We start from the raw sequence: 14541 nt of genomic DNA, 5'->3' as shown, positions 1-14541 counted from the left end.
AAAATATAAATTAGACTCTGTGAGGCCATGGGAATGGAATTTATAACTTGTAGGTCTGTGGCCCTTAGTTTTGAGAATTCTATAATTATAAGTGTAGAATATTGCTAGGGTGAACAAGCTAATCCAATGAAGATGTTGTGCTGAATGGATGCGATAATTGACAGAGTGTAGTTCCTGGCAGAAGTCTAGAACAGTAAGACCCCTGAATGCCAGAGCAGCTGGCATTTGTAGAGTGACACCTGCCCCTCCTGGCATGTTTAGCCAATCAGGTGCCTCAAAATAGAACAATCCACCATCCCTGACTAATTGTAGGCTGGTCAAATGGCAATTAGCATGCCACTAATTGCTACTGAATAAATATGTTGAAATTAGTTAAATGGTCCATAATGGTGGAGAGGGAAGGTAAGCGCATTCTTGATTCTACATCTCCCCTCCCCCATCATGTGGGGGTAACGGCCTCCGAGGAGGAATGAGCTCTTCACGGCCAGGTTGATTATGTGGGAATAGCCTCACAAGTGCCCGCGCCGACTTGGCTGGCATTGGTCTAGGAGGTTCAGGTACTTCTTCTGGAGTGATGTTCCTGCCAGGTTACTGTGTCCGAAGGTCAAATTGAGGGTCTGGTACGACAGGGCTGTTTGTCTCTGTCACTTGGGGTATGTGAGGTGGGGCCCCTGGTAGCGCGCTTGGAATGGGCTTTGGAGATGTGGGAGTCTCAAGTTTTCTTATTTCGCAAGGTGATTCTACCAGAGCCATCAACTCTGATATGGTACTGCCGATTGGAGAGGGCTTCAATCACCCGACCAGTGATGTCCCAGAGACGGTTGTTTCTTTGTAGTACGACCAAGTCCCCACTTTGTAGTGAGCGGAGAGAATGGGCCATACAGTTATACATCTCTATGAGCCACGTGTTGCGCCGAGACAGGGTTATCTCGCGCTTTCGAGCCGCGGCGATCCATTCCGGATGTGGCTTGTAAAGGGTCGGGTGAGAGGGGAGGTAGTCTCGAAGTCGCCTGTGGAGCAGAAGCTGTGCTGGGGATAGGCCGATACCCTGTATAGGGGTATTTCTGTATTGTAGGATGGCCCTGGCAGCCTTGTCGTTAGCTAAGGACCCTTGTGGTCCTGTGTTGCCATCTACAACCCTCTTGGCTGTTTTGACAGCTAGCTCCGCTCGACCATTGGATTGTGGATAGGCCACAGATGGTAACCTGTGCTTTACAGACCATTTCTCTAGAAACTGCTTGAATGGGAAGGATGTGAACGGCGGGCCATCATCACTGCTGAGTTCTTCTGGGGAACCATATGCTTGAAATATCTCCCGACAGATTGAGATGAGCCGAAAGGCGGTTGCCTGCCCTTGGCTTAGGTGGTACAAAATGAGCCAGCCAGTTAATCTGTCAGCACAAGCAAGGTATCTGTGGCCACCAACGTGGAACAGATCCATGACAATCTGCTGGAACGGCCACTCTGGGGACTGTGTCAATGTAATTGGTTCCCGGGGCTGGCTCGGTGCGGTCCTTGTACAAGTCATGCAGTTCTCCCTGGTATTGCGGATGGAGGCATTCATTCCAGGACAATACACGGATTCATTTGCTCGGGCTTTCATTCCAGTTATGTCCTGATTTGCTGAATGCCGGCAGTGCAGTATATTTCCTCGTTGACCTTTTGGAACGACTATTCTTCTGTCTAAGAGCACCAGGCCATCATGGATGCTGAGGCGGTGCCGTACTTCCCAGTACTCACGGACTTCAGGTGAAGTGAGAGTTCGTGTTTCAGGAAAACCTTGCTGTACTGTACTTATCAACTTTTGCTACTGTGGGTCATGACGTCCTGCTGCCTTGATGGTGCCTGGTGATGTGATCGCTACATTGTCATTGTACCCAAATGTTGATATGAGAGCAGTAGATTCAACTATGCTATTGAGTTTCTCGGATTCTGAAGTGTCTGATTTGGAAGGCTGGAAGGGAAATACGTCAAGGAGGGCGTTCATCACGGCCGTTGGGTTACGGGAGAAAGCGTCGGGCCCCTATGCCATTTCCCAGGACAATGTTGTATGTTGAAGGCCCCTCATTGGCTGTTTTGGCCACTCACTGTCTTTGTTTAGACCAATCAAATTTGTCATTGTTTTAACTTCCGGGTGATGTGCTTGGCGGGAAGTTGAATGCTTTTTCATGAGTTCCAGACATACAGCCGAACAAGATGGAAGGAACTCAACTCTCTCTGGATATAAGGCATTTGGACGCCTCTACCCTTCATCTTCTTGAGACTTTATTTTAAGCCTAAATAATTAGGCTCAGTTATTATTTTATGTCTCCCAGAGACATTTTTAAGGTCTGAATTGTCAACCTGTCATTAAGGATTTTTCCTTCAAAAAACTAATTATAAACTTCTGTAATGTTGCCTCAAGTCGAGAATTAAATCTTTTCATCAGAAGGTATCATACCACCTCTCTTCAAACAGTTGTAATTAATCCATCTTCGAACAGTGCTGTACCCGAATATCAGTTCCTGCTGAAGGTAATGAACTATTACCTTTCGAGGTTGTCACCAGCTCTATTTCAGAGACAACTAGGAATTCCTTTGTTACAACGAAGAAAGAATAAAATTTGTATCAAATTTTAGAGGTATGCTTTGTTGTAATTATTATGTTAATTTTTTGCCATTGTCTGAGAGCAAAATCAGGTAAGATAAATATCTTTCACTGTTCTTTTTTTTTTTTGTAGTTGACTTAACTACACTTGTTTTATCAAATGTTGTGTTCTTGTCTGTTGTTTTAATTGATTAAGATTCAGTTAATATTGTTTCTTTATTTCATCTAATTTGACGCACATGGTAAAAAAAAAATTACATTTTTGTAAGGGCACAAGAGTTATTTCCTTTGGATTATTAATTAAAACTGTCGATTTTTTTTCTTCACCATTTTATTTTTTCTTTCCTTCTTAGTTGGAAAGGATTAGCGTTATTCGCAACAATTAGCATTCACTGTTCAAATATAATATTTCCCTGGTTTTATTTAGCTCTGGTCTGTTTTAGGAAGTTTCTTTTTCCACCCATTATTTATTTTTCTGCTTCAAGCCACTAATAATGGCTTCAAAGGATTTAATCTCCCAAATCAGCGCAAAGAAATTTCGTTTAACCAGCAGACTGGTTGATTGGAAATACTAAAGGTCCGGCCTCTATCGAATCTCTTTGGATGTTAACAAATGGTTAACTGAGTTAGATGACTTGTTTGATCAGTTGATTCTAAAATCCCCCACTGAAGAAAGATTAAAACTATGCCGAGAATCAGAGCAGTTTATTTCTGACATGAGAATAAAATTACTCGGGTTGAAGCCTAGTTCGGATAAATTTGAATTTCATAGCTTCCTCAGGAGGTTTGAGTTCTGTTCAACCAACATGGGGAAAATGGACAAGATCCTTTTATTAAAGTCAAAATTAATGGGCAAGACATTCGATCTTGTTTCCAACTTAGACATAACTTCTGATAATTACGATCAGACATTGGCATGTTTAAAGAAGAGATTCCTTAATCCTTCTTTAATTAAAAATCAAATTTTCAAGGAAATTATTCCTCAACCAGAACGTATTACACTAGTAAAGGTCTTCCTTGAACATGTCAAACTTGACTCATACAAAATGGATAAGTCATTTGGTACGGACTCCCTTTTGAATGATTCAACAACTGGGGCTATGATAGTCCATATCTTATCAGCAAAATTCCCTAACAGCGTACATAAGGAAGTTATGAACAGGACAAGTAAACGTTTCTCTTCTTTTTCTTCTATAATGTCACATAGTTTTGACATTTTGGAATTTTTGATGGCAGCACCATTGGATGCATCAAAGTGGGAAAATAGTCCACCTAAAATGTTGGCTTCTTATTTGAAATCAAGGTCCAATATGGCAGGTGGTTCCTACTCCACACCCATTAATGTAAAGAAAGGCATGAATACCTTCAGAAAACTTGCTTATAATGGCGAAACTAATAAAATTTGTAAACTATGTAAGGTTACAGACCATTCTGTTAAGGACTATATATATATATATATATATATATATATATATATATATATATATATATATATATATATATATATATATATAAGTATTTATATAAATATAAGAACTTTGAAGCCAAATTTCAAATGGCCAAAGAACTTAAGTTGTGTACCAGGTATCTTAGTAGGCACTCTGAAATTAATTGCAAGGGCATGAAGGCATTTCCATATCCTTGCACTGTATTATTCTATTATGTGCCTTCAAAGTCCCCAATCCTTTGTGAGATGTACCTCTTTAATGGGACAGGAAAACTGTATTTTTGCTGTAATTAAAATCTTAATGCGGGTAAAGGGCCATCTTGTCTACTTCTACTACCTGTTAGATGTCATAGGTCATTCTTTTCACAGGCAGTTTTAAATCAATTAAGTCCTGGAAAAAATTAAATCCAGGGATGATTGAGATGCCTGTAAACACTCTTATTGGGTCTAATTCTTTGAAACTTCAGGAACTTGAAGTTTCCCTTCAACTGGGTTTTAAAAGACCCTTTCTATTTTCTGTTCTATTTGCTAATGAATTGAAGCTGAATTTTAATGTAAACAAGTTTGATGAAATCACGTCAAAATTGACGAATGAGGGTTTTTGTTTCTGTCCGGATACATGGAATTGAATGGCTCTGCTATTCATGGAATAATAAGTCTGGATCTAATTTAATGAATGAATAACCTCTATTTAATCAAATGCTTCGGAGGTACAGCGTGGAAGATTTTCAAGTACATAATTCCTTTCAGTGAAGGGTCCAAATTTTTTAATTTTAATTCAAATGTTAAGGAAGAGTTACCGGCCTTTGATAAGGTTCTAAATGCTCTCCCTACATGCAATTCTTATTTGATTGATACCGTGCTGAATCCTACTGTTATTTATGAGGATGCACTTCAACCGTTCTTTAACGAATCTCCTGTTGAGTGTGGAATCGAGAGGTTTTCCCCTCTAGATTCCATTGGAATTGATTAGAACAATAAGTTGTCTATGAGGAGAAGATAAATAATTTTAAAGAACCTACCATCCTCAGGGATGGAAAATATTATATTGATCTGCCGTGGGACTCTGAGAAACTTTCTAAAGTAGAGTTGAATTATGTGCCCTCTCTGCGAATAATGCAGAGGGTGGCAGAATCCTTAAATAATAAGGGTCTTCATGATGATTATCTGCAAGTTTTCAGAGAATATGAAGACTGCAGAATAATTGAATCCTTCTCAGTTTCACCTGGAACATACGAGAAATAAATCTGGATCCCCCACAGACCTGTTATTAAGGAGGGTCTGGAGGTAACAACAAGGATCTACCCTGTCTTCAACTGTTCGTTAAAATGTCAAGGGGGTATTTTAATCAATGACACCACTTACTCTGGTGTCAATTTAACACCTCAACTATTAGACCTATTATTAGCCTTCATAAAAAACAATTATGTTCTTTTGGGCGATTTGTGTAAGGCTTTTTTACAGATTCATTTGAAATCTATTCAAGACTAGCGGGGGTACCCGGTATTGCCTGGGTATTTAGAGGTGTGTGTGTGTGTGTGTGTGTGTGTGTGCGGGGGGGGGGGGTTAAATCAAAACAAAAGAATAAGCGAAGTAATCACCCTGTTTAAATATTAAAAAAAATGTTAAAACTTAAAAAAAAAAAAAACTAACGTAAGGTAAATGAACGATGTTAAAATTTCTTAAAATCGGAAAAACAAAAACAAAAAAAGAAAACGCGAATGTGACGGTAAAAACCCCCCCAGAAAAACGAACGTTAAAACTTATTTAAAAAATCTGAAAAATAAAAACAAAAAAAACAAAGAACGTGAAAAATGGCTTAAGTAACCCTGTTTCAATATTAAACCTTTAAGAATCGTAAAAAAAAGAAAAAGAAAAAGACATCTCACACCACGATTCGAACTCACAACCTTTAGATAAAGTGTGCAAAAAACCTGACACATTACCCGCTTGTCCAACAAAGAGCAACTGAAACACGTTTAAATTTATTTAAAAGTATTAAAAACAGAATTGACATGTGCCCGCAATAAAAGTTAACTCTGCTACTTCTATTTGACCTCATTAGTGAGGTCAAATAGAAGTAGCGGAGTTAACTTTTGCTGCAGGGCAGCTTTTGGGTTTGCTTACCCAACTTTGGCTGGTTGTTTCCCCAAGATGTTGAGGAGGGGAAACCAGCTCCCCATAAAAAGGGGATTGTCCAAATTGAATAGCAATTGTCTGATATAAGGTGTTTGGCCCCACATTCATCAAAGCTGATTGCTTCTGGACGTTCCCAGGTGCGATTGCCAGGAACAGCGCCTTAGCTTTGAATTAGTTTTGGTTTTATACAAAAAAGCTGAACGAACACAAGACAGGCTGAAATAGCAAGAATTTTGTAAAAATCGACATACATAAATCTAGACGCAACGTGCGTTCACAAATCATACCTATTGTGATCTAGGGTATATATAAACAATTCTAAGCGATAGTAACCCCCCCCCCAGGACCGTCGGCGAAAAAAAGCCTTTTCGAGACATACAAAAATGTGTACGTCGCATTTACCTTTTATATATATATATATATATATATATATATATATATATATATATATATATATATAAGAATAGATTTTGTTTTTTTCTTAAGGTGGATAATAAATTGTACACCTTTAGATAAAATATTATTATATTTGGCTTTAATTCCAGTAATTTTGAGTTTTATTCTCAAATTTCATGCTGAAAAATATATGGTTGATTTGGCCTCTTATACAATTTCCAACAAGTTTTATATTGACAATTTGGTCACCACTAGTTGTGACCGTGATTCCTTACTTTCAGTTTATAGCAATGTTCATGACAGGTTAACTTTTGCATATGAATTACAAAATATCTGATATTTCCCCAAAACCTCTGGTCTTAATGGAGAGGAGACTAAAATTTGCTGCTGTGGTTTCAAATGATCTGAAATAGCAGCAAGGGGAGACTTGATTCCAAATATTTCTCAGATGTTATATCTCCACTCTTTGGTTTACATGCATAAAGTAAATTTCACAGTGTATAAGGATTATTTGATACTGGAGATATTAATAATTGTACCCTATTTCCAAAAGAGGGGAGATCTAACATTTATTATAGTTATTTCAGATCATTTGAAACCATAAGAAGTTTTGGTCACTCCTCCACCAAGGCCAGAGGTTTGGGGGAAATATATATAAAAGAAAAATATTTGGTTTAATCCTCCATCTAGCATAAATGTCAAAACCAATATACCTAAGGAATTCTTCAACATTGTACAAAACTCTTTCAAATACCCTCACAGATATAGTTCTAGTTTTAATAGAAATTCAATAAGGATTTCTTATTTAACTATGCCTAATTTAGCACAAAGAATCTTAACATCTAATAATAAAAAAGTTAAATCAGCCCCAAAAATTCATTTCCCAATTAAACACAAAAGTAACTGCAATTGTAATAACAAACATCTTAGCCCACTTAATGATGATTACATCCATAAAGATGTTATATATTCATGCACAATTACAGAGCTCCCACACAATCCTCCCATAACAGACACTAATATTTTGTCATCAAGTTATCCCTTTTCCCACCCTCCATCTGATATAATTACTAATCCAATAAACCATTCAAGTAGCCCCTGTATTTACAGTCATACAACTAATAATAATAATAACAATAATAATGAGAATAATATTTCTCCTAACAGCCATCCTAACACTAACAACACTCATTATCCCCTCCAAAATAGTCCTCCTACAATCATTGTTCCGCCCTTTATTCATCACAATGAACAAAATTTAAACTATTTCCCCAATACAAATCATCAAATTAATATTAATTTTAGACCTTGAGCTGTTAATAAAGCACATACATATATCAGCGCTACTTCAACATTAATTAAGAAAATAATATCAAACCACACTTCTTTTAACAACCAAAATTCTAATAATAACCAAGGAACTTCTCTAACCACTTTAATTAAAAAACTTAATTCTAACAATACCCCCTTCTCAATTAAATGGACTATCCTAAAAAAGGTTAAGCCTTATACTCCAGGCTCTACGTCATGTCACCTCTGCACAACCGAAGCTATAATTATAATTACTTCCCTTCAAAGTACTAGTATAATAAACTCTAAAAACATAAAAATTAATATCGCAAACATAAGTCCAAATTTAAATATGGCAAATTTGAAAGTACATAGTTATTAAATTAACCCTTCAGATATATATATTTTCCTATAATATTATAGTTTTTTCTACATACTTTCTTAGCATTTTATAACTTTGTAATTTTAATTGTAATTCATTATTTCTTCTTTGTCTGGCCAGTTCTACATCTGCAATCTCTGTTTTAGTGTATAAGTATTCCTATAAATTAAATATATCCATCTACCTACACATTTATATTATACTAGCAAAAGTACCTGTCATTGACTGGGTTAAAAAACAACCTACAGAAAATGGACTCTGATTTATGAAAGTATGATAGGTTATGAAAAGGAAGGGTTGTAAATTTTGGTTGAATTTGAGGGTATCAAAACCAAAGCAAAATATGATGAAAGTAAAAATAAAATAGATAAACCTCATAATTTATTATACCATACCTGTTCACACTGAAACACTAATCACAATATTCTGTGGATCTATATTAAAAAAACCTTGCTAAACTTTGTGACATATTTCCATTCTATGGAGGTCAGGTGCAAATGAACACCCCATAATTTTATTATACCATATTTCTTCAAACTGAAACATAATTATCAAAGTATACTTACGCAGATAGATATCAAAAGTCTTTATTAAAGTTCGTGCCTATTTCCATTCTATGGAGGCCAGGCGCGAACGCAGACCCCACAATTTTATTATATCATCCCTATTTAAGTTAAAACATACTTATCAACATATTCTTAATTACATCTATATCAAAAACACTTGTAAACGTTTTTTTTTAATTAAAAAATTTTTTTTTTCCATACTTTGTGGACGAGGCGCGAATGCAGACCCCACAATTTTAATGAACCACCATTCTGCCAGATCAAACATACGCATTCCTGTGTCTCGATACATCTTCTATCATTATATGTAATCAGTTTTTTAAAATAGTCAATCATATAGGAGCCACACACACATACACACACACATTCAGCTTTATATTGTAGATATGTAAGTTTACTTATATTTTACTATGTGCATTTACATACACACTTACTTGCCTTATTCCGGAACTTGTAAATACCGGCCATCTTTTCCCCTTGAATTTTTTTTTCTTCTTTAACTCTTTATTCAATTATTAACTCATCTATTTGCTTATATGTATATATATGTGTGTGCGTATGTTGTGCATATATATATGTATGTATATGTGTAATTGTATATATATATATATATATATATATATATATATATATATATATATATATGCATGTGGATATGTATATATATGCATGTATTTAACTTATCATTCCTCACAATTCATTTGCTTCTTTTAATGACTCCTGCTGATAATTTAATTCTAAAGTACCCCTTTATTTGCTTTAAATTTGGTGCCACTTCAACGTCATCCTGTCTGGGTCATTTTGACATTGCCTTTTCTATTCTAAAAATAACTCAATCACCATTCAATTATTTTTTTTCTACTTCTTTACTCATTTTTCTTAAATCAGCCTTGACAGCTGTGTTTTAAAATCTCTCCATTTCTTCTTCCCACGCAAAATTTATCTCTCTTTTAATAATATTAGCCAAGTACGTCCAAGGATGGAATACTGTTGCCATATCTGGGCAGGAGCTGCTAAAAACAGCCTATCCTGCCTTGACAGAGTACAAAATAGACTTCGTGGCTTAGTGGGGGATGCCCTTTTCTCTACCCTGCAACCTCTCTCCCACAGAAGAGACGTTGCGAGCCTGTCCTTGTTTTATCGTTATTTCCATGGCAGATGCTCGTCTGAACTCCAATCTCTGGTCTCCCCTCGCCAATCTTTCACGAAAAACACCCGTCTAGCTGAATCCACTGTGAAAAATTTCCCCCACTCTATATCTGTGCCTAAATCAAAACGCGGATTCCATGAACAAAGCTTCTTTCTTAGAACTGCACGCCTGTGGAACTCTGTTCCGTCTGCCTGCTTCCCTCCGGACTACAACTTGGTTGTCTTCAAGTCCAATGTTAACAAATTCCTAATGAACCGCCCCCTTAAGTAAACATTTCAGCAAATCTCCTCACTAACGTAATGTAGTAATGCACTTGCAATAACCCTTATCCCTGAGTGGCTTCCGGGCCTTGATAAGTGGTGATCACTGTGTAAAAAAAAAAAAAAAAAAAACTCATTCCCTTTTTTCCTTGTACCCATTTGTGAATTATTCCACAGAATTCTGCCTTTTTGATTACTTTGAACCATCTTCCATTAACGCGATTCCTTTGGATTTTACTTATGGAAATGGAAATTTAATCAACATTTTTGGATTTTACCATTATTGGATATTTTACCCTTCACCAGACCATCCATTTATGTGAAATCACCTTTGTCTTCTCCCTATTCCCTCTGCTTCACTATTTTTTACCAAGTAAGATCTATGACTTACTTGTAGTTTCATTAAATACCTTTGCAAGCAAAATCCAATCCTGCATTTTGCTAATCCCTACCCTCTGATGAGAAAGAAAGTATTTCATCAAAATTGTGGATTAAGGACTATCCACTTAATTTGTGCTTCTTTTTTAAAATCAAATATGTTTTTAACTCTTTTTCAAAGTGTTTTTTTTAACATGTTTTATTAACTACTTGTTCTTTGTATATATATATATATATATATATATATATATATATATATATGTATATCATAGTCAAACATATTTTCCAAAACAGTACATAAAGTAAACAATAAGTTTGAAATTTAAATATTAAAATATTTTTTACATTATAATTTTTTGAATTTTGAATTTTCTAAAATTTTAATATTTGGGACATTATTTCGATAATTTTTTATGTCTTTCTTATATTTGCTTTTGACTGTTTAAAAACAACAAAAAGGAAGCAAAAGGAACTTACCAACATGAATCTTGTCCACAAGTTCAATCCCTCCCAGACATGCATTCATAACCATTCCGTAGGCTGTAACAGCACCATCTATATATAATTTGTTGATGCGGAACATCAAATAAGGAGATTCTCGTTTGTCAATTTTCTTGGAGAGTTGCAAGACAGCTTCATTTAGGATGATTCTGGTCAGAATACTAATTGTGTTTGAGGCAGAGGAATGGTCATCCACAGATTTAATATCAATTGCTCTGCACAAAGAAAAAATGTTCAGATCATTTTTAATTGATATTTCAATACATATTTTCATGTCAAACTGTTGCTTCTGTTATTAAGTATTCTAAAATATATAATTTCTATATTGAAAAATTGTCTTCAGTATACATTCCTGTACTTATTTGGATTGTTATATTCATGCTTCTGTTAGCTTATTCTTATAGCAACCATCAAAAGTCATCATTTTTCATCCATAAACATGACCCCTCTTTCACTGTTTTCTCATAGCTCTACAAACATAACTTGCATTAACATCAAGTCACGATGTCACATTATCACTTATAATAAATTCATTAGAATAAAATTTTTGGAGGAAAATATTATAGAACCCTCAATTTCACCTTGGCAAGCACAAGTATCATCAAATTAGCCAGATATAATATTTTCACTATCTTTGCTTACCATTAAAATCCCTATCACTAACAAGGATCGCAAATTTACAGATTTTGAGAAAGATGATGAATTTTATTAGTTTACTCGCTTGCTATTCAGTGTTATGAATGGAATAAATGCATTCCAAAGAAGCATTGAGAGTATGAGTATTGTTGACAGGAAGAAATTATCAGAAACTTTTGTCCTTACAGATAATGTTACCATCTGTGAAAAAAAACAAAAAGAACATGACTATAATCTTCAAAGATTTTATGATAGCTAAATAATACAATGCCATGCTTCTTCTTCTTCTTCTTCATAATAATAATAATAATAATGATGATGATGATAGCAGCACTGTTTTAGTTCCAGACATAACTTAGGTAGACTATCCAAAACAATCTGAAGATATCACCTGCTTTAAATCTTAAATCACAAAGGAGAATTATTGGAATGTTCTCTTCTAGCAAATTTATGTAGAGCTAAAGCTAAAATATGAGTTACCTTCAATAAGTTTCCAGACTTTTTTTACAAGCATTTAAAATTGTTGTAGACTCTTGAAAATTCAGTATGTTATTGCTATACATTTTATGAGATGACTGACCAATTTTTATGATTTCAGGATCAAATGAACAGCTACAGCAGGAATTGCAATACACCCTACTAAAGCTTGATTGTCACAACTGGTGAATTTCAAAAATCCAATCTGGACTTGAGGACACTTTAGAGGAACGATATGCAATAAAATACTATTTTAAAATTGGAAAAAACGCCACAGAAACGTATGGAATGCTTCAGACTGCTTTTGGACCATCTTGCATGAATCAAGCATCAGTTTTTCAGTGTCATAAAGGATTCAAGGAAGGCAGGGAGTTTGTGAGGGATGATGAGAGGTATGAGAGGAGTAAGTAAGTCAGAACACCAGAGTTGATTGGCCAAATAAAGAATTTCATGGATAAAGACCGTTGTCTGTCTATAGAGACAATAAATGCAGAGTTTGATATCAGTGTGGAAACTGTACATATAATTATTCATGAGGAACTGAAGATGTGGAAGATTTGCCTGAATGCAGCAGTTCACAGCTCCATCCTTGTCACAGACTATTTGACCAAGATGGGTATCAAGATAGTTCCTCACCCTCCCTATAGTCAAGACCTTGCTCCCTGTGACTTTTGGTTATTCCCTAAGCTCAAAGAAAACCTTAGAAGCTGTCGTTATGAGACAATTGAAGAGATGAAAGAGGCTGTGATGACGGTTATTGACATGTTCACACAAGAAGATTTCCATGAAGCCTTCCAGTGGTTGTTAGAACAGTACAACAAGTGCATTGCAGCCGGAGGAGATTACTTCAAAAGAGACCAAAGTTTCATATGTGTACTATCAATAAAAGTGCCCATACAAAAAATAAAATTTGGAAACTTATTGAAGACACCTCATAAATAATTTTCATTACATTCTTTTGTGTAAGACTCTTTTCAAAAACGATTTGAAAACTATCTTGGAAAATATTAACCCAGAAAATCAATTTGTAGTAGTAGCAGATGTTAGTAATAATTATATATGAACTCTTAACAAAACCATCTCATTGTTTTTTATTCAAGAACATTTTCAGTGAAATCAGGCATCATGCTGTTGAGACAGAGGCATCCACTATTATTGAAGATCAAACACAATTGTTGTTATGAGAAATTCAATAGTGAGTTGTGTTCATGCTGGTCATACATAAACAGAAAAAAGAGGTTTTGCTTCATTTTATTTATAAAAAATGATGTAATAACAAAATTAAATATTTTTCTAAGGTAAGATTTTACAAGCAATCCGATGAGGCATTATTTGATTTGAACCCTTGAACTTCAGCAATTTGCAATAAAATATACCATAAGGATAATGGTTTGATTGTTTGGAATAAAACCTTTGGAAGTTTAATTATTGAAACTATAACATTTCTATTGTTTTTTAAGGACCATTTTCATTTTTAGGTAATGATGAGTATCTTTTATAACACAATATAAATCTTTACAATAAAATTTACATTTCAGAATCTGTTAAAACCCTGTTTAAAGGATTACAAGGAAAAGGAAACACAGGAATAGTGTAGCAAAATGTATTAACAAGAACATACAAAAGTGAGGGTTGTTCATTTAGCCAACGAAAACCTCGGTTCCAACCCTCATATTAAGGCCTTGTATTCTGGTATTTATTGTGTATGAATCAGTTCGTTCATAAGTAACACAAGTAATTCTGCCACAATGCCCTCCTTCCCAGGCTGATTACTCTGAAAGGTGTATCAGCCTTTCTTTCTTTGGGTAGACCATGAGTTGATTCGTGATCTTCCTTTTTCTGACAGAATATTGAGGCTTAATACCAACAGCCTCAATAGCCTCTATTTCTTGGAGGATTAATTAAGGGCAAAAAATTATTTTTCCAACTTGGGAAAAAAGTTTTATTAACATTTTCTCACATGTTAATCATGAGCATTTGGTAAAACAATTGACTACTTTGTTGCGTCAACTCAGACACAATTAGGAGTCATTGTACAGTTGAACTTGATTAATTTTCTAATTAGACCCCGCTTGTAATAATCCATCAGACAAGAGGTGATACTTCCCCAGATGGTTTCAACTAGTGCTGCTAACCTGATGAACTGTCTATTGTGAAGAGATGCTGAAAAAATAGTCCAGCAGTGCTTCCATATTGTGGAAAAACCGTTTGGGTACTATTAAATAGTTGCATGTAATATCCATAGGTGACATTGACAATAGGTAGATAATGTTCCAATACTGGGAATAACCGAGTTGTGATTGCTACATGTTGTGGTGTAACTGAACTTTTCA

General features: G+C 35.2%; 1 protein-coding gene across 5 annotated transcripts in view; it reads right to left on the bottom strand.

Annotated features, from left to right (window-relative positions):
• LOC145286018 (intermembrane lipid transfer protein VPS13A-like) overlaps positions 1–14541 on the bottom strand; it is a 965259-nt gene that overhangs the window by 554865 nt on the left and 395853 nt on the right. For all 5 annotated transcript variants that reach the window (XM_080134633.1, XM_080134635.1, XM_080134636.1 and 2 more), the window contains one exon: positions 11072–11310. In XM_080134633.1, coding sequence (XP_079990759.1) covers positions 11072–11310 — 239 coding nt within the window. The remainder of the gene's footprint in view (positions 1–11071; positions 11311–14541) is intronic.

Source organism: Euprymna scolopes, chromosome 10 (genome assembly GCF_053919585.1).
Source record: "Euprymna scolopes isolate OS-2025 chromosome 10, ASM5391958v1, whole genome shotgun sequence".
NCBI classification, from domain to species: domain Eukaryota; kingdom Metazoa; phylum Mollusca; class Cephalopoda; order Sepiida; family Sepiolidae; genus Euprymna; species Euprymna scolopes.
The sequence above is the reverse complement of the archived record's forward strand: the minus strand, read 5'-3'. Positions and strand labels throughout refer to the sequence as shown.